Source organism: Ranitomeya variabilis, chromosome 2 (assembly GCF_051348905.1).
Source record: "Ranitomeya variabilis isolate aRanVar5 chromosome 2, aRanVar5.hap1, whole genome shotgun sequence".
Classification (NCBI taxonomy): Eukaryota; Metazoa; Chordata; class Amphibia; order Anura; family Dendrobatidae; genus Ranitomeya; species Ranitomeya variabilis.
The window spans coordinates 373021461-373045961 of NC_135233.1; the positions used below are offsets into that span (position 1 = coordinate 373021461).

The 24501-nt window shown below is 51.3% G+C and overlaps 1 protein-coding gene across 1 annotated transcript in view; it reads right to left on the reverse strand.

The window, feature by feature from the left end:
- The window catches only part of LOC143806067 (pre-mRNA-splicing factor ATP-dependent RNA helicase DHX16-like), a 31264-nt gene extending 7744 nt beyond the window's left edge, over window positions 1-23520 (reverse strand). Inside the window, exons 1-13 of the mRNA XM_077286007.1 lie at window positions 23196-23520; window positions 21496-21710; window positions 20826-20982; window positions 20335-20391; window positions 18396-18650; window positions 17888-18106; window positions 17514-17708; window positions 17324-17434; window positions 15764-15879; window positions 14791-15001; window positions 14600-14698; window positions 13835-13987; window positions 12587-12727 (exon numbers count right to left, since the gene is read on the reverse strand). Coding sequence (XP_077142122.1) covers window positions 12587-12727; window positions 13835-13987; window positions 14600-14698; window positions 14791-15001; window positions 15764-15879; window positions 17324-17434; window positions 17514-17708; window positions 17888-18106; window positions 18396-18650; window positions 20335-20391; window positions 20826-20982; window positions 21496-21710; window positions 23196-23393 — 2127 coding nt within the window. The 5' untranslated portion in view covers window positions 23394-23520. The remainder of the gene's footprint in view (window positions 1-12586; window positions 12728-13834; window positions 13988-14599; window positions 14699-14790; window positions 15002-15763; window positions 15880-17323; window positions 17435-17513; window positions 17709-17887; window positions 18107-18395; window positions 18651-20334; window positions 20392-20825; window positions 20983-21495; window positions 21711-23195) is intronic.
- Between the last annotated feature and the right edge of the window lie 981 nt (window positions 23521-24501).

The following is a 24501-nucleotide window of genomic DNA, read 5'->3' on the forward strand; positions in this document are numbered from 1 at the left end:
TTCAAAAGTACAACTCGTCCCGCAAAAAATAAGCCCTCACATGGCCAAATTGACGGAAAAATAAAAAAGTTATGGCTCTGGGAAGGAGGGGAGCGAAAAACGAAAACGGAAAAAGCTCCGGGGGTGAAGGGGTAAAATTGGACTCGATTCTGACCCATGCATGGGAAAAGGGGATCATTCCCAAGAAAGTGCTAGATGGGCTGGTGACAAAATTCCCCAAGGTCCCTACCTTTTACCTCCTTCCAAAAATACATAAAGACCCTACGGACCCCCCGGGGCGTCCAATAGTCTCTGGCATAGGAGAACTCTGCGATCCAATATGTAAATTCATTGATTACTATCTAAAACCTTTGGTGGAGACACTGCCCTCCTATGTCAGGGACTCTGCGGACGTCTTGGTGAGGGTCGACGGTCTCTCTTTGGACTCCGATAGGCTCTTGCTCACCGCGGACGTCGAGTCCTTGTATACGTGCATTGACCATGATCATGGCCTGCGTGCAGCAAAATTTCTGGGAGATGAGTAGTTTGGAGGGACCCCTTGTCGATCTACTATTGGAACTTTTGCAATTTGTATTATACCATAATTTCTTCACCTTCAGGGACCGGTTCTACTTGCAGAGGCGTGGCACTGCCATGGGGGCGGCGTGTGCGCCCGCTTACGCAAACCTCTTCCTCGGTTTATGGGAGAGGGAGGTGTTCCGCGGGGAGGGGGCATGCGCCGCCGACAATGTGCAGTGCTGGTTTCGTTATATCAACGACCTCTTCATCATCTGGCAGGGTCCAGGCCCTGAGCTGGAGATGTTCATGTCAACTTTAAACAATAATAATTATAATATCAGGTTAACGTACAAGTGGCATGAACGAAAAATAGATTTTCTAGACACTGCATTGACGGTGGACGACTTTGGGTTCGTCCAGACGGACATCTACCAAAAAGAGACTTCGGTCATTTCACTTTTGCACGCCTCCTCTGGACATATCGTGGAATGGGTTAGGGCCATCCCTACGGGCCAATTTTTGAGGGCTAAACGGACGTGCTCTACTATGGATGGGTTTGAGGCACAGGCTAGGGATTTGAGAGCTCGTTTTCAGGAGAGAGGCTATAGTCGAAGGTATTTTAAACAGGGATACCAGCGGGCTAAATATACCCCTCGACAAGGCCTACTCGGTAGTTGTGGTAAAGTGAAGGATAAGAGTGACCCCCAAATAAGATTTATCTCAACATTTAATTGCCAGTGGGACATTATTCGCCAGACCCTTACTAAACATTGGCCCATCCTTCAAACTGATCCGAACTTGAGGAAAGAAATTTCCACAAGACCCTTGATCACGGCTAGGAGAAGTAAAAACCTCAAGGATCAGCTGGTGAAGAGCCACTATGTGGTTCCTCAGAAATGTCCCTTTGGCAATTCAAAACAAAGGTGGTGTGATGAGGGAACAGCCGCCATCTTGGACGGGCATACTAAAAGAGATTGGCGTGACTCCATTTTGTTTCCTGGTCACAGGTCTGCAGAGAGGAGTGCTCCTGGCCCCCACCTTTTCTAATGAATAAAGTTCTTTTCAGTATGTAAATGGCCTGAGCACAATGTAGAGTGCAGAAGGTACTTCAAAGCTCAGTGAGGAAGCCACACCAGCAGGGGGCTTGGAAGTGCTTGGGGGCTTAATTAAAGCACGCATGTCAAGTGGCCACTGGATACACATCTATTATGGCCGTCCAGTCGAACCGTCTCCTACATGGAATCGTGAATTATGGACGCATCGTCCGAGGTACCGGCTCATAAAAAATATTCCCCTCGCCCTAAAGAAATTGCGCATCTAACAGTGCGACTCCCGTGTCCGTGGGAGGTCTGAAACACGAGATATAGAGATCAGCCTCCCACAGGGACCGAATGGGTCCAGGTTTGATCCCAGTACGACCGGCAGAACAAACCACAGGCGCTGGTACTGCCCGTGTGCTGACCCGATCATCCTGAGAGCAGTTATCCCATTTATTAGATATTGGAATAAATCTTGCAGGGAGGCAGAGGGGGTGGAGATTGCTAAGCCCACCCAGCTACAGGCGGAGGGACCCAGGAAGGTTTAAGGTCTGAGGACCCTTGGAGAGGGGGACACTCAGAAGAAGATGTCTAACTAAGGAACAGGGCATATGCCAGCCAGAGGGGAGCAAGCACACGCTTTCTGGGGCTGCCCGGCAACTAAGTTTTGGACCTGCGGAACGCTGAGCCCCCCCGGCTTCCACAAGCGACCTTCAACCTGGTAAATTGACCTCCAGCTGTATACCTTTAAGCCCTGTATTATGACTGTTATATTTTGCTCTGACTGTAACTCTTGATATATTGTGATTGTATATTTCTTGTAATTACCTAGTGCGCCCTTAAGGCAATTAAATCATAAATTAATTTTGAGCTGATCCTTTTACTCTGATGGCGAATCTTAGAATACCCCGCGTGGGTAACAGGGCAGTCTCCCCGACGGCCGTTTGCTCCAGGTGCAGTTCCCTTACTGACCTGAGAGACAAAGGGGGCGCCGGAGAGCTGTGCCTGTGTAGTGACGTCACGGATTGGTGACGTGGGAGGAACAGGGCTTCCTTCACAGTGGTGGCAGCGGATGGGATCAGAGTAATAGTGTGCGTGGGACCCCTACTCCCAGACACTAAAGACTACCAGTGGTAACTTTCACTGCTGGGGTCTTAAGGTCAGCCCAGCACCAGACGGTCAGAGTGCAGATATAATAAGTTGTGTGCAAGGTCAGGGTTACAGCTGTGTCAGTAGCCAGAGGTTCCAAAGATGGCGGAGGGCACCAGGAGTGCAGTGAGGGTGCAGGCCAGTGCTATGGTCGATGAGGAGGTGGTGGTGGACTTTACTGTTCAAGGCGAGGGGGAGCTCAGCCCAGACTCCCCAAGGAGCCAGCCACCCGTGCTTAGTCCGGCAAGGGACTACCCACCACCTACCCGCCCCAGCCTGTCCACATCAGCGACCCTTGTTGCAGCGGCACGTCTCGAGGCGGGTAATGAAGACGCCTATATGAGACTTATGGCAGCTGCAGAGAAAGCAGCGGAGGCAGAGTGTGCAGAACGCCGTGAGGCAGCGGAGCAGGCCGAGAAAGCTGCTGATCGGGCAGAGAAAGCAGCGGAGGCCGAGCGTACAGAACGCCGTGAGGCAGCGGAGCAAGCAGCGGCAGAGAGCAGCGGAGCGCCAGCACCGACTGGAGATGGCTCAACACGGGCTCCCGCTGGACGCCCCAGCACCACTAGAGTCCAGGGTTTCCAAAGTCCGGGCCGAGGACTTCCCTCTGCTTGAGAAGGATGGAGACCTGGATTCCTTCTTGCTGGCCTTTGAAAGGACCTGCCTTCAACACCATCTGGCCCCGGCTCAGTGGGCAAGATACCTGACCCCTCGTTTGAGGGGTAAGTCCCTGGAAGTTTTGGGGGACTTACCTGCCGGGGTGGAGCAGGACTACAGCAGCATCAAGCGGGCCCTGATCCAACACTACAACCTCACCCCGGAGTCCTACCGCAAGAAGTTCCGGAGTCTGCAGCGGGGCCCAAAGGACACCTGCACCGACCACATGCGGGCGTTGCTGAGAGCTGCAGAGCACTGGACCTCGGGTCTAGCGCTCACCACCTGTCAGGAGGTCCAGGAACTGTTCGTCACGGAGCAGTTCTTGTGGAACTGCCCAGAGGACCTCCAGCAGTTCCGCCGTGACCGGAAACCGAAGGGGGCTTCTGCTACAGCCGCCCTGGCAGACGAGTATGCCAATAACAGGGCGCCTGAGCCGGAGAAGCCTGCCAGCAGCTCCTGGAGAGGGGGTAAGCCCAATCCTGCCCGTTTCCCCAGCCCCCAGAGTGCAAGGAGTGTACCCCCCTGCTGCCCTCTCCAGGCCAGCTGCAGAACCCAGACGTTGTCATCACTGCAACCAGCTGGGACACTTCAAGGCTGTATGTCCCCAGCGTCTTAAGGCCCCATCCCTGTCCCCGAAACCGTCCACTGTTTTATGTGTGGGAGGGGGTGGTGGGAGGTCCCTGGACAATTACCAACCCGTCACCATCTGCCGCTCAGCGGTCATGGGACTGCGGGACACAGGCGCTGAACGAACCCTGGTACGTCCTGAGGTGGTGTCCCCTCAAGACTTGGTGCCGGGGAAAACCCTTTCCGTCTCCGGAATTGGAGGCGTGGAACCGGCGCTGCCTGTCGCCAAGGTGTTTTTGGACTGGGGCGCCGGGAGGGGACTGCGGGAGGTGGGAGTAACGTCAAATATTCCTGCCAATGTATTACTTGGGACCGATTTGGGGCGGCTAGTGTCTCAGTATGTGGCCACTGAACCCCCAAGTTCGGCTCCCCAAGAATGTCATGACTCTACTGTGAATGTTGATGTGTTGAATGTGCCTCCAACCGTGGGGGAGGGAGTGGAACCTGATGGTAATCCATACACTGAGACCACACACACAGGGCTCACAGGGAGGACAGGTGAGGAGACAGTAGGGGAGAGCTCAGAGGTGGAGGGAGGGGCTGCTATGGGCAGTGTAGGGCCCCTAAGTGAATCCAGCCTGCTGAGTCTAGGGCCCCTGCAGGAAGAGGAACAGGCCATGGGGGGGAGGAGGCGTCCCAGGAGAGGAGCCACCAGGTAAGACCCCAGGGCAGGAGTTCCCCACACCCGGGATGTTAGGAGGGCAGGGAAGTCTGCCTGACCCGGCGACTTGGTCAGGGGCCGGGGGGAAGCAGGCGCTACCCATGGGCACAGCGGTCGTGGCCACTGTCACCAGTAGTGGGAGCGCCGGAGCCTTGCAGAGGTCCGACGGCTTCCCCCTCTCTGACCAAGTGGCTGCCGAGTCCGACAGCAGCCAGGAGACAGATCCCGGGGAGCTGACAGCGGATGTGGCAGTGTCGTCCATTCTCGCCACATCGAGTCAGGGATTTCACGCAGCGTTGGAAGCTGACGCTAGCCTGAAAGCTCTCAAGGAGCAGGCGGCACAGCCTCATGGGGAGTCAGACCGCGAGTGGGTGGTTTGGAACCAGGGATGGCTGTACCGGGTATCGGTCCAGCAGGGTTCACCGGAGGCGTGGCCCAGAGACCGACAGTTAGTGGTACCCTATCCGTTCAGGGCGGAATTGTTGCGGACAGCACACGAGATTCCCATGGCCGGACACCTAGGGATAGCCAAAACCAGGGCCAGGCTAGCGCAGCATTTCTACTGGCCTGGAATGAGGACCGAGGTAATTGCCTACTGCCGTTTGTGACACCTGTCAGAGGGTGGGGAAGGCGGGGCGGCGCCCCAAAGCCCCACTGGTAACTCTGCCCATCATTGAAGAGCCTTTCTCGAGGGTGGCTGTGGATCTCATTTGACCTCTGTCCACTCCCAGTCGCTCCGGGAAATGCTTCGTATTAACGGTAGTGGACTATGCCACTCGGTACCCGGAGGCGGTCGCTTTGTCATCCATTCGGGCTGACAAAGTGGCCACTGCCTTACTGGAGATCTTCTCCAGAGTGGGGTTTCCCCAGGATATGCTCACCGACCGGGGGACCCAGTTCATGTCACAGCTGATGAAGTCTCTCTGTAAGCAGATCCAGGTGCAACATCTGGTAGCCAGCCCGTATCACCCACAGACCAATGGCCTGTGTGAGCGGTTCAACGGCACCTTAAAGCAGATGCTTAAGATGTTGGTCGACTCCCACGGGAGAGATTGGGAGCGGTATCTCCCACACCTATTTGCCTACCGGGAGGTTCCACAGGCCTCAACGGGGTTCTCCCCCTTTGAGCTCCTGTATGGGCGACGTGTATGGGGGCCCCTTGCTCTGGTGAAGGAAGCGTGGGAAGGAGATTTGGCCACCCCTGGAGTGTCGGCCATTGAGTATGTTGTGCGCTTCCGGGACAGAATGACGGCCTTGACACGGCTGGTGCATGACAATATGGCCCAGGCCCAAGCTGACCAGAAGCGGTGGTACGACCAGAATGCTTGTGAGAGGACCTACCAGGTGGGTCAAAAGGTGTGGGTACTGGTCCCCGTCCCACAAAACAAGCTTCAGGCAGCCTGGGAAGGTCCATACCTCGTGCACCAGCAGCTCAACGCCGTCACCTATCTGGTCACCCTGGACCACGGCCGTGGAAGGAGGAAGGCCTTCCACGTGAACATGATGAAGGCACATCATGAGCGGGAGGCTTGTGCCCACCCAGTGTGCAACCTCCCAGAGGAAGGTGAGGTAGAAACCCTCCTGGATCTGCTCACTCAAGCCAAGGCGGGTGGATCCATCGAGGATGTGGGGGTTGGCCACCAGCTCTCGGATGACCAACGTTCCCAGCTGGGGGTCACCCTACACCCCTTTCGGGAGCTGTTCAGCAGCCTGCCCGGAAGGACTGAGGCAGCCGTCCATGATGTGGACACCAGCAATCACCCCCCCGATGCGGCGTTCAGCATATCGGGTCTCTCTCGAGGAGCAGCAGCACATGCGCCAAGAGATAGACGAGATGCTGAAGCTGGGGGTGATCCAAGCGTCCAACATCGCGTGGGCTTCACCTGTAGTCCTCGTCCCTAAAAAGGACCGAACTACGCGGTTCTGCGTGGACTACCGGGGGCTCAACACTGTGACGGTCACCGATGCGTACCCAATGCCGCGCATCGATTACCTGCTCGATCAGCTGGTCAGGGCCAAGTACCTGACCATCATGGATCTGAGCTGGGGATATTGGCAGATTCCCCTGACCCCTAAGGCACGGGAACGCTCTGCCTTTATCACCCCATTTGGACTGTACGAGTCCACGGTGATGCCCTTCAGAATGAAGAATGCCCCTGCCACAGCGGATGGTCAACACGCTGCTCAAGGGACTGGAAGGGTATGCGACCGCGTACCTGGATGACATTGCCATCTTCAGTCCCACCTGGGAGGATCACCTACAGCACCTGGTGCAGGTGTTGGGGAGGATCCAGAGGGCAGGGTTGACCATTAAGCCGGAAAAGTGCCAGCTGGGTATGAGTGAGGCCCAGTACCTGGGACACCGGGTAGGTGGGGGAGCTCTGACGCCAGAGCCCGGGAAGGTGGATGCCATCACCTCCTGGCCCTCCCCCAGGACCAAGAAGCAGGTGATGTCCTTCTTGGGGACTGCCGGGTACTATAGAAGGTTTGTTCCACACTATAGCACCCTGGCCAAGCCCCTGACGGACCTCACCAAGAAGCTGCCCGTCGCAGTCGACTGGACAGTCGCCTGCGAGACAGCTTTTCAGGCGCTCAAAACCGCCTTGTCTAGCTCTCCTGTACTACAGGCAGCCGACTTCACGCGGCCGTTCGTAGTACAGACCGACACCAGTGACTTTGGCCTCGGTGCTGTGCTCAGCCAGGTCGACACTACGGGACATGAACACCCCGTTTTGTACCTGAGCCGGAAGCTCCTGCCGAAGGAAGTGGCCTATTCCACGATGGAGAAGGAATGTCTGGCAATTGCATGGGCCCTGCAGCGTCTGCAGCCATACTTGTACGGACGCCACTTCACCGTGGAAACATACCACAACCCCCTCAGCTGGTTACACTTGGTCTCTGGGACGAATGGGAGGTTGCTACGCTGGAGCCTGGCTCTCCAGCAGTATCACTTCAGCATTCGCCACAGAAGCGGCAGAGACCATGGTAACGCTGATGGGTTGTCCCGGCAAGGAGAATGTGTGGAAGGGCGCATGGGGGAACACAGGAATGTGATGCCCCCTAGCGCCCTCTAAAGCAGGGAGGTGTGATGAGGAAACAGCCGCCATCTTGGACGAGCATGCTAACAGAGATTGGCGTGACTCCATTTTGTCTCCTGGTCACAGGTCTGCAGAGAGGAGTGCTCCTGGCCCCCACCTTTTCTAATGAATAAAGTTCTTTTCAGTATGTAAATGGCCTGAGCACAATGTAGAGTGCAGAAGGTACTTCAAAGCTCAGTGAGGAAGCCACACCAGCAGGGGGCTTGGAAGTGCTTGGGGGCTTAATTAAAGCACGCATGTCAAGTGGCCACTGGATACACATCTATTATGGCCGTCCAGTCGAACCGTCTCCAACATGGAATCGTGAATTATGGACGCATCGTCCGAGGTACCGGCTCATAAAAAATATTCCCCTCGCCCTAAAGAAATTGCGCATCTAACAGTGCGACTCCCGTGTCCGTGGGAGGTCTGAAACCCGAGATATAGAGATCAGCCTCCCACAGGGACCGAATGGGTCCAGGTTTGATCCCAGTACGACCGGCAGAACAAACCACAGGCGGTGGTACTGCCCGTGTGCTGACCCGATCATCCTGAGAGCAGTTATCCCATTTATTAGATACTAGACTGTGGCCCGATTCTAACGCATCGGGTATTCTAGAATATGCATGTCCCCGTAGTATATGGACAATGATGATTCCAGAATTCGCAGCAGACTGTGCCCGTCTCTGATTGGTCGAGGCCTGGCGACAAACCGTCGACCACTCCATATAAGGTATGGTCTACAAACCGCCAACCACTCCATATAAGGTATGGTCTACAAACCGCCGACCACTCCATATAAGGTATGGTCTACAAACCGCCGACCACTCCATATAAGGTATGGTCTACAAACCGCCGACCACTCCATATAAGGTATGGTCTACAAACCGCCGACCACTCCATATAAGGTATGGTCTACAAACCGCCGACCACTCCATATAAGGTATGGTCTACAAACCGCCGACCACTCCATATAAGGTATGGTCTACAAACCGCCGACCACTCCATATAAGGTATGGTCTACAGCGGGATTTCCAGGACAGACAGACAGACAGACAGACGGAAAAACCCTTAGACAATTATATATAGAAGACTAGACTGTGGCCCGATTCTAATGCATCGGGTATTCTAGAATATGCATGTCCCCGTAGTATATGGACAATGATGATTCCAGAATTCGCGGCAGACTGTGCCCGTCGCTGATTGGTCGAGGCAACCTTTATGACATAATCATCGCCATGGCAACCATTATGACATCTACGTCGATACTGTGCCCGTCGCTGATTGGTCGAGGCAACCTTTATGACATCGTCGCCATGCTGTGCCCGTCGCTGATTGGTCGAGGCAACCTTTATGACATCATCGTCGCCATGGCAACCATTATGACATCGTCGCTGCGCCCTGTGACATCAGCTGTGCCCGTCGCTGATTGGTCGAGGCAACCTTTATGACATCATCGTCGCCATGCTGTGCCCGTCTGATTGGTCGAGGCCTGGCGGCCTCGACCAATCAGAGACGCGGGATTTCCAGGACAGACGGGAAAACCCTTAGACAATATATATATATATATATATATATATATATATATATATATATATATATATATATATATATATATATATATATATATATAGGAATAAATCTTGCAGGGAGGCAGAGGGGGTGGAGATTGCTAAGCCCACCCAGCTACAGGCGGAGGGACCCAGGAAGGTTTAAGGTCTGAGGACCCTTGGAGAGGGGGACACTCAGAAGAAGATGTCTAACTAAGGAACAGGGCATATGCCAGCCAGAGGGGAGCAAGCACCCGCTTTCTGGGGGCTGCCCGGCAACTAAGTTTTGGACCTGCGGAACGCTGAGCCCCCCCGGCTTCCACAAGCGACCTTCAACCTGGTAAATTGACCTCCAGCTGTATACCTTTAAGCCCTGTATTATGACTGTTATATTTTGCTCTGACTGTAACTCTTGATATATTGTGATTGTATATTTCTTGTAATTACCTAGTGCGCCCTTAAGGCAATTAAATCATAAATTAATTTTGAGCTGATCCTTTTACTCTGATTGCGAATCTTAGAATACCCCGCGTGGGTAACAGGGCAGTCTCCCCGGCGGCCGTTTGCTCCAGGTGCAGCTCCCTTACTGACCTGAGAGACAAAGGGGGTGCCGGAGAGCTGTGCCTGTGTAGTGACGTCACGGATTGGTGACGTGGGAGGAACAGGGCTTCCTTCACAGGTGGGGATATTTCACTTGTGGGAATTGTTTGGCGTGCAACCTGCATAACATCATAAGAGCTAAAACTTTTACAAATATGGATGGTACTCGGGAATACACTATTAATCATTATATCTCCTGTACCACTTCATATGTGATTTATTTTGCACAGTGTCCCTGCTCTAAGGTTTATATTGGCCTAACTTCCAGGGAACTGCGCATTAGGGTAAGGGAGCACGTCAGGGACATACTCGCGGCTAAGGAGGTGGAGGACCTTTCGCTGCTGAAAACCCTGCCCAAACACTTTAGGCTATACCACAATTCTGACCCACGTGACCTTAAAGTGAAGGGAATCGACAGAATACATGGGGGCAGAAGAGGTGGAAATCTGAAGCAAATGCTAGCACAAGCCGAAACCAGATGGATTGTGGAGCTTGGCACTGTGTCCCCCAGTGGCCTAAACGAGAAACTGAGCTTTGCCCCGTACCTGTAATCCCTGCTTGTTTTTAATCTTGTTATGTCTTTTATTAATGTGTTTTTGTTGTATATTTTTTATTTTAGTAATCCAATTATATGAAACCTCATACTCTGCTATGGCTTGAGATATGATTCCCCTATCATAAGATCTTGCACTCACTGACAACTTTTGAAGATCGCATGGAATCCGACTTGGTCGCAACATATGTTCAAAGAATCTCCCGAACTAACCTGGAGGCTATAAATCTGTGTTTGTTTATTTTGATTATATATGATCTCTCTTGCTTTTGAATGCCCCTTGATTAGTATGTGATATATTCCTGTTTGTATGTATTTCTGGATATTTCAATGATCTAAATATAGGGGAAGCGTAGGGAGATATGCGATTTTTGTCATCAGTATGCATGGGTTAGGGCGGGATATTTGCACTATCCTAATCCATCAATAGAAAGGGCTGCGCACCTGCGCATTAGAGGCTGTGTAGTTGGACTCCAACAAAATGGCGACGCGCATGTGCAACACACCACCGGGATCCGACATCTTTTTGAAGGCTTCTTTAAACTCCTGCGTGCGGATATGACGTCATGGGGGATTTCCTCCCTGCACGCTGAAGCTGAGTGCCGACATTGGATGCACCTGGGACCCGGGGGCGGCGGTGCCGTGCGCGACACACTACTGGGCAATAGGTGAGTGGGGATAATATATAAGCCAGCAACTATAGAGACATGACATGCACAATCATCTTCTTCTCCCTTGAGAAAGCGGAAGATGCGAAACGTACGTCGGGACGTTTGTGATACTAAGGACGGTCTCACCACATGGGTATGTGTCAGGCACTCTATATGTGCTTAACTGGATTGGGAACTTGGCACTATGCACTTTAGGTCTGTTTAGACTAGGGCGTATATATTTGGGATGCCCATATGCTATGACACGGACTTTATGATCCCAGAAGCCTATATACTATTTCCTGTATCACTCTGTTGTGCTTTATACTCGGGTACTCATCCTTTCCTCTTAATGAATATGTGATTTTGGTATTTTCTGTGTTTTTTATAATAAAACTTACTAATTTTTCTAAAACACTTTTTTGAGAGAGTGGTGTGTTTGGGTACTTGATACCCGGTTGTTAGATTATGCTAGGTTAACACACCCCTATACTTAATGCTTTGATGGATAAACCTCCCTTGTTGGAGGTTTCTATATATGCAGCATCATTATGTTTTTGGACAATTTTGTATTTCCGGTACAGTCGTATCTTCCATTTCGTTTTTGTACGCCCAAGCTGTAAAAAGCCGGAAACACTTTCCTGCAGCCACGCGGCCGGCTCGTCCCGCTCTCTGGTTGGCGGAAGCCTGGAAGAAGAACGACACTCATTAACGACTCTACGATTAAAGCGATAACAAACGTGTATAGCTGTGGTTTGTTGTTTTTTTTTATTTCAGTGGTGCAAAAAACATTGCTTTAGGTCACCATTTTCTGAGACCTGTTAAGTTGTATTTTTCTTTGTCAATGGAGATGTGTGAATATTTTATTTCTTTTTTTGGGCGATGAGCAAAAATGGAATCATACCAGTCTGGGTTACAGATGATGTTTTGATCACTTTTTAATGCAATTTTTTTTTTTTTTTTTTTTTTTTAGGGGTTAGTCACTGAAAAAATGTAATTCTAGCGTTTTGACTTTTTATGGCCTTTACCATATGGGTTAATTCATTTTATATTTTGACAGATCGGTGCTAAATGGGTTTTGTTTTTTAATATTTTAAAATATTTTTGCAATTTTTTTACTTCCTGTAGGTGACTTGTATCGAATTACATAGTCATAATGACGCTCTCCTAGGATGTCTAGACCCAGGCTGGGCTTTACAGGATTACTGGGATGGACCTCAGTCTCCTAAGAAAACCCATCGGGCCCCTGCAATCATGTCATGGATGACCGGATAAGACGCACACCACGCCATATAAATGCTGCTGTGAATAGACAGTGGCATCTAAATGGTTAAAAGGCAGTGACTGCCGGATATTGTGCGGTCTCAGCTCCTGAGCCTGCTACAATACATTGTGACCTAGCAAAAAGAACAACAACGTACTTTTACATGCGACGCCTAGGAGGGTTTATGAAAGGTGTATGGCCACCCTCAGAAAAGATTTTCTACCTCTTTGTTGCTGGATAGAGACAGAAGTGAATGGGGTCACCTTTGAGCAGGGGGTGACGATGAGGGACTTCATTCCGGTGCGAGCGTTGAAGCTTTCCTGCTTGCAGAATCCGGGGTCAATGACGTAAATGATGCCGTCTATGGTCAGCGAGGTCTCCGCAATGTTGGTGGCCACGACGACCTTGGAAGAAAAGAAACAATGTAATATATATATATATATATATATATATATATATATATATATATATATACACACACACACACACACATACACACACACACACACACACACTGGCCACTTTATTAGGTACACCTGTCCAACTTCTTGTTAACACTTAATTTCTAATCAGCCAATCACATGGCGGCAACTCAGTGCATTTAGGCATGTAGACATGGTCAAGACAATCTCCTGCAGTTCAAACCGAGCATCAGTATGGGGAAGAAAGGTGATTTGAGTGCCTTTGAACGTGGCATGGTTGTTGGTGCCAGAAGGGCTGGTCTGAGTATTTCAGAAACTGCTGATCTACTGTGATTTTCACGCACAACCATCTCTAGGGTTTACAGAGAATGGTCCGAAAAAGAAAAAAAATCCAGTGAGCGGCAGTTCTGTGGGCGGAAATGCCTTGTTGATGCCAGAGGTCAGAGGAGAATGGGCAGACTGGTTCGAGCTGATAGAAAGGCAACAGTGACTCAAATCGCCACCCGTTACAACCAAGGTAGGCCTAAGAGCATCTCTGAACGCACAGTGCGTCGAACTTTGAGGCAGATGGGCTACAGCAGCAGAAGACCACACCGGGTACCACTCCTTTCAGCTAAGAACAGGAAACTGAGGCTACAATTTGTACAAGCTCATCGAAATTGGACAGTAGAAGATTGGAAAAACGTTGCTTGGTCTGATGAGTCTCGATTTCTGCTGCGACATTCGGATGGTAGGGTCAGAATTTGGCGTAAACAACATGAAAGCATGGATCCATCCTGCCTTGTATGGAGCATCTTTGGGATGTGCAGCCGACAAATCTGCAGCAACTGTGTGATGCCATCATGTCAATATGGACCAAAATCTCTGAGGAATGCTTCCAGAACCTTGTTGAATCTATGCCACGAAGAATTGAGGCAGTTCTGAAGGCAAAAGGGGGTCCAACCCGTTACTAGTATGGTGTACCTAATAAAGTGGCCGGTGAGTGTGTGTGTGCATATATATTTATTATACATAATACATAATGTAATAATATATATAAAAAAAAAATTCACGGTTCTCTTCTTTCCCTCCTACTAGGCCATTCCTCACCTTTCTCGCTCCAGGCGGGGTGGGGTCGAATATCTTGGCCTGCATGTCAGACGGCAGATTGGCATAGATGGGTAAAATCAGCATTTCGGCGATCTTGGAGCCCAGCTTGCGACAGCGTTCTTGTAACATTTCACAGCAAGCCTCGATCTCATCCTGTAACACATTCACCAGCCGAGAGTATAACCACCATCATCTGCTCCGTGTGGGCACCCTGTGATATCCAGCCTGAGCGCACTTTTATCTTGGACAGAGACCCTGAAACTTGGGGGTTCTCCAATGTAAAATCTGTAGCGGGACCCCCACACCGATATGACAGGGGGCAGATTGGGCGCTACATGGTATCCGGTCCCATGTACAACACTAATATCTATTGGACCTGAGTGACTGGCTGTGTGGTCACTGCCCTCTTGTGGTCATATGTAATAACAAGCCAGGAGCACAATGTTGGTCACCAGGCAGATGTACACATAACTGTGTGCCAATTTACCCCCCGTCGTTTTCCCAACCCTATTTTATCCCCCCCAAACCTTATTTTTTTATTTAAATAGCCAGCGATTGCGCCGTGCTACTTCATATGCCGTAGTAAGAGACTGACCGCATTGCTGACGCCATTGGAAGCGGGTGCTGCCTGTATAACACAGCTGGCGCCTGCCCCTGTGACGCGGGCTCAGCAATCAGTGTCATGGAGTGTGATGTGGTGACAAATACGAGGAAAATGACATCAGAAGAACCACAAAGCCCAGCATCCCTCTGATCTGCATGTACCTGCCCGGTCAAAAAGACCAAGATGTCTCCAGTCGGCTGTGTGACGTGAATCTGTAGGACGGACACCACACACGCCTCCAGGTAATTGGCCACCGGTGCCTGGAGGGGATAAAGAAGAAACCAGGCGATGTTAACCCTTTACTATCACCCCCTCTCCAGATACATCTATATAAGTTATATTCTCGCCGCACCTTTGTGTAGTAAATGTCTACTGGATATCGCCGGCCAGGAATACGGAAAACGGGGGCATTGTCGAAGAAAAAAGAGAAGCGCTCGATGTTGAGAGTGGCACTGGACACCAGGACCTTGAGGTCTGGCCGGAAACGGGCGATGTCCTTGATGAGGCCGAAGAGCACGTCCGTGTGCAGGGTTCGCTCGTGAGCCTCGTCTATGATGACCACACTACAAAGCAGAGGGAGAAACAGGGGAAAGGATCCAGATGACACTTATTACATGAGCGGGGCTGATGATGACCCCAAGGACCTGCCGAGAAGCGCCTACCATCCCCAGGGATCAGGCACGAGTCCTTAGAATAGATCACGTGCGGGTGTGTGGGGTCGTACCACCATTTGCCCGAGTAACGACCGACGACCCTTTTAAAGAGTGACTTCTACAGTGAGGACATCTCCATGCCGGGCGGCTCCTCCTAATAGCAACCATAGCTTTGGTTGCCAAAACTGCAGAAAAATGGCTCCAAAGCTCTATGCAAATTAGGTCATCAGTGCGAAGTGGGAGGTGCTTCATAGTTAAAAAGACCTCCCTTAAATTTGGTTTCCTGCTTTCTTGATGGACAGTGCTGGCTGGGCAGAAATCTGGCGCGTGTGCACATCCCCGTGCTGCTATATTGGTGCATGCTCAGGAGCTGTAGAGACGTGTCCGTGATGTCAGAAGAGACGGCGCAGACCCGAGATAAAACCAGCGCTGTCAATCAAGTAGGAGGCGGCCGATCCGACTGACAAGAGGGAGGAGCATCAGACTTTCTGACATCGTTGTACACATCTAATGTACAAAACTGGTAACACAAGCACTAATTGTTTTCGGTGCAAGATGCCTGATGTGGATGTGTCTTTCTTTTGGAATGTAATTTTGCCCTGACACACTCCCTTTAAGGAGAAGTAGATCCCAGCAGACGAGGATAAAGCTTCGCCGATATTGGTGTAGTACCTGTATCCGGCCAAGTCCGGCTCAGTTAGGAACTCACGGAGCAACATCCCGTCTGTCATGTACTTCAGGACTGTGCGCTCTGACGTGCAGTCCTCAAACCGAATGCTGTACCCCACCTGGGAGCGGAGAACGGATATAATCAGAGGGTTACCATCAACGCTCCTAGATTGGTTGTCAGATAAGATTTTCACATCCCCTCATCCGGTATCAGTGCTTGACCTGACAGATATGGCTCCAGAAAAGGGGACTTTCTCCGAGGGGGCTGCTGATCCGGTTTAGAAAACCCCTTTTAATGCTTAAATTGGGAGTTCAGGAACCTCAAAGTGGCGGTCACAGACACATTTTGCTCTGGAGGAACCACCATGTATGTACAGGACAAGGACAGACACCGGATTTCATTGAGAGATTGGGAATGCCTCATGTGTCCTGCGGTGGTGCTGCAGGAAAACTGAACACTCGCTGGGAGGTTTCACAACAACAGACAGCAGGTCACAAGAGATTCCCCCCCCCCCCCCCCGGAAGCTGATCACAAGAGACCCCCCGTAGCTGATCACAAGAGACCCCCATGTAGCTGATCACAAGAGATTCCCCGTAACAAAACACCTTGTAATCCCCTTAAACCAACGCAACCTTTGAACAAAAATGGACTGTCCAAAGTGAACAGCTTCTTTAAAGGAGACGGATATTGTCGGATAGAGATTGTAAAAACAAGCACTTTTGCAATTCACTGCTTATTAAAATTTGTAGCCGTTCTTGAGATATTAACGCTTTTGTTTTCAACAGGTTGCCTAGAAAACCGACCACTGCTGCTGTATGGCTTGTAAGCACTGCACTGAAGTCGGCGGGATCAGGAGGTCCTAGCGCTCCCGTCTGGAGTCAGAGCAGTAGTTACAATCTCGGTAGTAAAGAGCCTGGAATCGCTACACTTGTTCTCCTATCTACCAGCGGTGGTCGGTCTCCAAGGCAACAAGCTGTACTCAAAAAAAGCGTTAGTATCTCGATAACGGCTGAAAATTTTGATAAGTGGTAAATTGAAAAATGTGTTGTATTTTCAAGCTCCATCCAACAATATCCTTCTATGAAAATAGAAATAAATAGTGATGAGCGAATATACTCGTTTCTTGAGATTTCCCGAGCACGCTCGGGTGTCCTCCGAGTATTTTTTAGTGCTCGGAGATTTAGTTTTTCTTGCCGCAGCTGAATGATATACATCTGTTAGCCATCTTGATTACATGTGGGGATTCCCTAGCAACCAGGCAATCCCCACATATACTTATGCTGGCTAACAGATGTATATCATTCAGCCGCAGCAAGAAAAACGAAATCTCCGAGCACAAAAAAAAAATACTCATGAGGACCCCCGAGCGTGCGTGCTCGGGAAATCTCGAGTAACGAGTATATTCGCTCATCACTAGAAATTACCCTTTAAATGAGTTACTGTCATGGAGACAGATGTCAAAACATGACCGCTTTCTTTAAAAAAAAAAAAAAAAAAAAAAAACCCAGCACCACTCTCTTCCATGGATTTGTCAGGTATCGCAGCTCCGCCACACCGCTCACCTCATTGCCCAACTTCACAGACATTTCCTGAGCGACGCGTGCGGCTACGCTCATGGCCGCCACCCTCCGAGGCTGAGTGCACCCGATCTTCTTTCCTTTCTGGGTGTAGCCCTGTGCAGGAAGGAGACAGGTAATGGGGGTCTACTACAGGCACAAACATAAGAGGGGACACTAGACGATAACCACTTACTTCTTCGTGCAGGTACTGGGGGATCTGGGTGGTCTTGCCAGAACCCGTCTCCCCCTCGATGATGAGGATCTGGTGATCGGCGATGGCTTGGAGGAGATCGGAGCGATAGCGGAAGACGGGCAGACTGCGCCTCACCTCCCGGATGGACATCTTCTGCTTCTCCACCTCCGACAGCTGCTTGGCCGACTCGTCTTCCTGAGGAGCGAAGGTGGCAGATATTTATAACAGCAAAGGGTTAAGTCCGGCCATTACACCACCTTTACCGCTAACTCCCAGAGCCACACCGTACATAGAGCCACCGCTTACTGCGGAAAGAGCGACATCACCTTTAACTAGGAAACTGCTCGTAACAATTCCTAAACCTTCCGCCTCACCTTCTCCACCGTCCCTTTCATCTGGGTGGCGCTGACGAACTGTATCATCTCGTCTTCCTCCATCACGTAGTCGTATTTCTTCTGACTGCGAGCGTGGGCATCCTTGGCTCCAAATTTCAGAGCGGCCGCGCCGATGTGCTCCTCCTCCCAACGCCTTTGCTCTTCGCGGAGAGCAAAACGCTCCTCGCTCAGCGGCTCCTCGTACCGATCCGGAATTTTCTGCACGGCAAATATAACACAACGGACACTTGTAATATCCTCCATTTCCGTGGAGTCTTAAAGGGGCGCTATGTCGGAAGTACAAAATGCTAATATAATATTACAAAATCTGGCAGCATGCGATCGTTGGGTCCGATTTATGGATGTGGTTGGGCCCATGAAGCTGCAGACGGGACCGATCCGATAAATTCAGTGGCCCCTGTGAACATAAACCAACTCTGCATGAGAGCTGTGTACAAAAACGTTGGTTATTACTAGACCCCCCGAGCTTCATTACTAGAAGACGTACTTCACTCGTGCTCTCCTCGGGCATGAAGTAGCGATCGTGTTTCTCCATGCGCTCCTTCTCTCCGGCCTTCCTGTACTCCTTGGCCAGATCCCGGACGCTCCTCTTGTACTCCAGGTCTTTCTTCTCGGTCGACGTCAAGCGGCTGTCGGCGAAGAAATACTCCTCGTCTGCTATCTCCGCTTCCAGGTCCTCCAGCTTCTCTTTCTCCCTCTTCCCGAGATAATCTCGCCGAGACTTTTTCCGCAATTCTGGAATCTTCAGAAAACAAAAACGATAGGTAAAAAGTAAACCATGACTGTGGCAAAGGCTGCAATACCAGACACAGCCACGAATGGGAGGGGGGAGCCGTTTCTGGAAGGGGGGAATATTTTCTGGTATTGCAGTTCAGTCCCATTTAAATGAAAGGAGGCAAAGCTGCAGTAGCATACACAGCCTGTAGGGAAGGTGGCGCTGGTCTTAGAAGTAATGTATTTTTATACACTCTGGCATTATTGGGGTTGTCCAGCCTTGGGGTACAAGTCTGCAGTCATTCCTCGTACTGTGAGGTTTCTTCGGTGCCGCTCATGTGACCACAAATATGTAATTTGCATACGACCAGTCACATTCCGACTAGACGTGTCTGGCCTTGCTCTATTCACTTGTATCGAGAGAGGCTGCGCACGTCTAGTCGGCATGTGACCGCATGTATGCAAATCACATATTTGTGGTCATGCACTCGCCCATTTCCCGATCCTGACAGTGAAGATTCACAAGTCTGCAGTCATATTGAGTGACTGCAGACATTAATAATAATAATAATATAATAATTTTTATTTATATAGCGCCAACATATTCCGCAGCGCTTTACAACTTATAGAGGGGACTTGTACAGACAATAGACATTACAGCAAAACAGAAATCAAAGTTCAAAACAAATACCAGTAGGAATGAGGGCCCTGCTCGCAAGCTTACAAACTATGAGGAAAAGGGAGGACACGAGAGGTGGATGGTAACAATTGCTTTAGTTATTTGGACCAGCCATAGTGTAAGGCTCGGGTGTTCATGTAAAGCTGCATGAACCAGTTAACTGCCTAAATATGTAGCAGTACAGACACAGAGGGCTATTAACTGCATAAAGTGTATGAGAACATGATGCGAGGAACCTGATTATGTTATTTATTTTTTTTAAATAGGCCGCACAGGAATAGTTAGGTTAATGCATTGAGGCGGTAGGCCAGTCTGAACAAATGAGTTTTTAGGGCACGCTTAAAACTGTGGGGATTGGGGATTAATCGTATTAACCTAGGTAGTGCATTCCAAAGAATCGGCGCAGCACATGAAAAGTCTTGGAGATGGGAGGTTCTGATTATTGAGGATGCTAACCTGAGGTCATTAGCGGAGCAGAGGGCACGGGTAGGGTGGTAGACTGAGACCAGAGAAGATGTAGGGTGGTGCTGAGCCATGGAGTGCTTTGTGGATGAGGGTAGTAGTTTTGTACTGGATTCTGGAGTGGATGAGTAGCCAGTGTAATGACTGGCACAAGTTAGAGGCGTCGGACATTAACCCCCAATGTCGGACAACTCCACTGTGTATTTCTTATGGCCTACTGACTAGTTCCAAAAATGTGTAGTCACCGACTGCCAGAATTCAGGACCGTACTGATCCAAAGGGGAAAAACAAAGTCCCTATTACCTCTGGAAAAATGGACGGCCACGTCGTACCATAATGTAAGCGGATGTTTGCTGTTGGCAGTGCGATCACACTCAGGTACATTATGGTGAGAGGTAGCAGAGGCATAACGTGAACTTACATCACATGGAACATGTCTCGTCTCCAAAGTGAGCGTTTAGTTGCCGTAGCCCAAATAAGAGGAGACCCTTCAATTGTATTCACTCCAGTATTTTGGGTGGGAAATGTTGCAAAGTGGAGGAACTCCTTTAAACACCGGAAATCCACTTACCATTTTCTTAAGGTCCTTCTCGGCCATTTTGAGTCTTTTCTGCGCTTCTTCATAAGCCTAGAAAAAAGTACAAAGTGATGTCCAGGCGCCTGCGCCAAGTCTGGGCCATGTGCTACGTCTGGTGACTACTACGGTACCCGACCCAGAACGTGGATGATGCCGTGACCACTGCCGCCCCTTCGTTCCATAGGAACTTAAGCTATGGCTGCCATGGGAGGTGCGTAACCTCCATGCACATACATGGTTGATGTACCAGGATGGACACAAACGGGGGATAAGAGAAGGTCTCCATTAATCCTAAGCATAGCCCTAGGACACAATGGCATTAATGTAATGTTTCTGGGTGGGTTTATTGGCCATGGGTGTGGGGTTCCAGCAGTTGGACGAACATGATCTACCCAATTGGGTAGAAATCAGAAAAAGTTACTGGTGGGCTCCTTGATCCAAAACCCTCAATTTCTAATGCCGGTCCCCACATACGAGCAACTCACCTTCTTATCGGACCTCTCCACAACGTTCCTGGTCTTTTCCTTATCTCGACGCTTTACCCTCTCAGCAAATGCATCTCTCTCCTCCAAGTCCTTCAGCCTGGCCTGCTCCTCACGCTCTTCCTCATCATCAGAGATGATGATGATCAGAGACTCATTCCTGGTGGGATCAAGGACTGGAGTAATGACTGAGCTTAGTCTGACAATATGGAGAACATGTACGTCTCACCCTCCTGCACAAAGACCACCATGAAGCCCCATCTCACCCTCCCTCCTGCACTAGGACCACCATGAAGCCCCATCTCACCCTCCCTCCTGCACTAGGACCACCATGAAGCCCCATCTCACCCTCCCTCCTGCACTAGGACCACCATGAAGCCCCATCTCACCCTCCCTCCTGCACTAGGACCACCATGAAGCCCCATCTCACCCTCCCTCCTGCACTAGGACCACCATGAAGCCCCATCTCACCCTCCCTCCTGCACTAGGACCACCATGAAGCCCCATCTCACCCTCCCTCCTGCACTAGGACCACCATGAAGCCCCATCTCACCCTCCTGCACTAGGACCACCATGAAGCCCCATCTCACCCTCCTGCACTAGGACCACCATGAAGCCCCATCTCACCCTCCTGCACTAGGACCACCATGAAGTCCCCATGGACTATACTTACTTCGCCCGATCACTTTCGCTGTCAGACGATTCCTCTTTCTTCCGCTTCCGGAGATGTTTCTTTTTCCTCTTCTTCTTCTTGTGTTTGTTCGCCATCTTCTCCTCCTCTTCGTCGCTGTCTTCCAGGAGAGCGTAAGATTTGTTTTTCTGCTGCATCGCTAAAGCTTCTCTCTCGGCAGCTCTGGCCGGACGCTCGACCGGGGTTTTACGGGGCAGCTGGGATAAAAAGAGAATGAAGGTAAGTGTTTTATTAGTGTCTCCTTCATCGCAGTGTAACACAAGACTGGAAATCTGGTGCAGGAACATACAGCAAGCAACAGCGCCTCCACCCAACCCCCTAGGGGGAGGGGGCAGATAGGAGGGGTGGGGAAAGGTGGCACGCGTCCCCGGGGGGAGGGGGCAGATAGGAGGGGTGGGTAAAGGAGGCATGCATCATCCCTGGAGTTTGGAAGCACGCGTCCCCGGGGATCGGAAGGGTGGGGAAAGGAAGCACATGTCCCCGGAGATCTGGGGTGGGGTGAGGTGGGGGAGGGAGACATGTCCCTGGGGATCGAAGGGGGAAAAGTAGGCATGCATTCCCGGGGATCAAAGAGGTTGGGAAAGGAGGCACACATTCCAAGGGATCAGGGGGATGGGAAAAGGAGGCATGCGTCCCTGGGGGATCGGAGGGGGAAAGGAGGCATGCATTCCTGGTTAATGGGGAGGGAAAGAAGGCTCGCATCCCCAGGGATCGGGGAGTAGCCAGGTGGTCGGAGGCACTGTTCCCCAGGGGTCAGAGGGAAATAGGAGGCGTGAGTCCCTGGCTATCAGAGGGGAGGTGGGAGGGGAGGGGGATTGGAGGGGGGAGGGGAGGGGGATTGGAGGGGGATTGGAGGGGGGAGGGGAGAGGATGCAAGAGTCCTGGGTATCGGAGTGTGAGGAGGCACGAGTCCCCGGAGATCGGACGGGGAGGGGAAAGGAGGCACATGTCCCCGGAGATTGGGGAAGAAAGGAGGCATGAGTCCCTGGGGATTGGGGAAGAAAGGAGGCACGAGTCCCTGGGGATTGGGGAAGAAAGGAGGCACGAGTCCCTGGCTATGGGGGGAGGGCAGAGGATGCAAGGGTCCTGGGTATCGGAGTGTGAGGAGGCACGAGTCCCCGGAGATCGGACGGGGAGGGGAAAGGAGGCACATGTCCCCGGGGATTGGGGAAGAAAGGAGGCATGAGTCCCTGGAAACTGTGGAATATTTTGGTTAAATGGTACGCGCCTGCAGGAGGAGGAGCGGTGGAAGGTGTACCGGTATGAGTCCTTGCCGTTTATAATTATCTCACAGCCTGTAATGACCACACGGCCACCTCAGCACCACCTGCGACCCCCGACCCACTGTCTCCTCCCCCACAATCCTGTAGACTGTACGCCCGGAAGGGCAGGGTCCTCGCCCTCTGTACCAGTCTGTTTGCTTACTGTAAGTGATATCTGTAACCTGTATGTAACCCCTTCTCGTGTACAGCACCATGGAATCAATGGCGCTAGATAAGTAAGAATAATCTTGCCATTACCCTAATGGCGGCCCCTTGTCCTGGTGAGCTTGTGCTTAGCAGCAGCATTAAGCTACACAAGCAGAGCTGCAGTATAAAGCATGAAGGATGGAGAGAACAGATGGCCAGCGAGCAGTCCTCCGCCATTCTGCAGCCGGCCCATACTGCACACAGGTCTCTCACCTTCGCCCACAGCTCCTCAGCTAAGCGGCGCACTTTGTCCGTTACGGCGACGACTCCGGTGTCGCTCAGGCGGCTCACAAGGTCGGCGGCGCTGGAACTTCGCCGTGCGGTGCCAATAAGGAACAGCTCCATGTGGGGATCGCTCATTCCCGGGACATCGTGGAGCCGCTCCTTCACCCACGCCTCTATCGCATCCATTTTGGATTCTGGACGTGGTGCAGAGGAGGCTGCGGGAGGAAGAAGAAAACACTCAGAGACTGAGTCAGCTGTGCGGGAGACGTATAGGTAGCGTCCAGAATGGAGTGCATTTCCTGAGGGGGAGGAGTGATCCCTTGGAAGCATGATGTCACCGGAAGGGGCGGGGCCTCCTTTAGTCCAATGACGAGCCGATGGCAGGAAACTGCGTGCCGTTTTGCTGAGGCTGCTGCTGGAGAAGAGACGCGGGAACTGGAAGTGAGATGCTGCTGCACCATGCAGCCGTGTGAGGAGGACTCAGGGGCCGCACCATGGAGCCTTGTCCAAGGGAATGAGGACGCCGGAATCGGTGTGCGTGCTCTGAAGTTGTAGTTTGGTGGGGGTGGGCATGAGTTATGTAGAGGGGGCTGGTGGGGGTGGGCATGAGGTATGTAGAGGGGCATTCAGAGGGCTTGTGTGAGGGGGGCATGGGGTATGTAGCCCTCTGGATGCCCCCCTACACCAGCCCCCTCTACATACCTCATGCTCCCCCCTCACACCAAATTACAACTTTAGAGCAAACACACCGATTCCTGCGTCCTCATTCCCTTGGACAAGGGTCCATGTGCAGCCCCTGAGTCCTCCTCACACGGCTGCATGGTGCAGGTCCTCTCCTCACACGGCTGCATGGTGCAGGTCCTCTCCTCACACGGCTGCATGGTGCAGGTCCTCTCCTCACACGGCTGCATGGTGCAGGTCCTCTCCTCACACGGCTGCATGGTGCAGGTCCTCTCCTCACACGGCTGCATGGTGCAGGTCCTCTCCTCACAAGGCTCTATGCTGCAGCCCCTCGGTCCTCTCCAGCTGTGTGACTGGTTTAAGGGGGTATGTAGAGGGGCATCCAGGGGGCTGGTGTGAGGGGGATATGAAGAGGCAATAGAAGAAGGAAGAAAGAAGCGCAATGAAGGTGCACACACAGCCATAATTAATGTGAAAAATGCTTTATTGAGGCCAAGTTTAAAGTGCATATAAACATAAAAACATGTAAAACATACCCTCACACGTTTTCAATATCCCGACTCTAGGGATATGAAAAATAGCAGGCTCCCAAGGGAAAAACAATCCCTAAGAT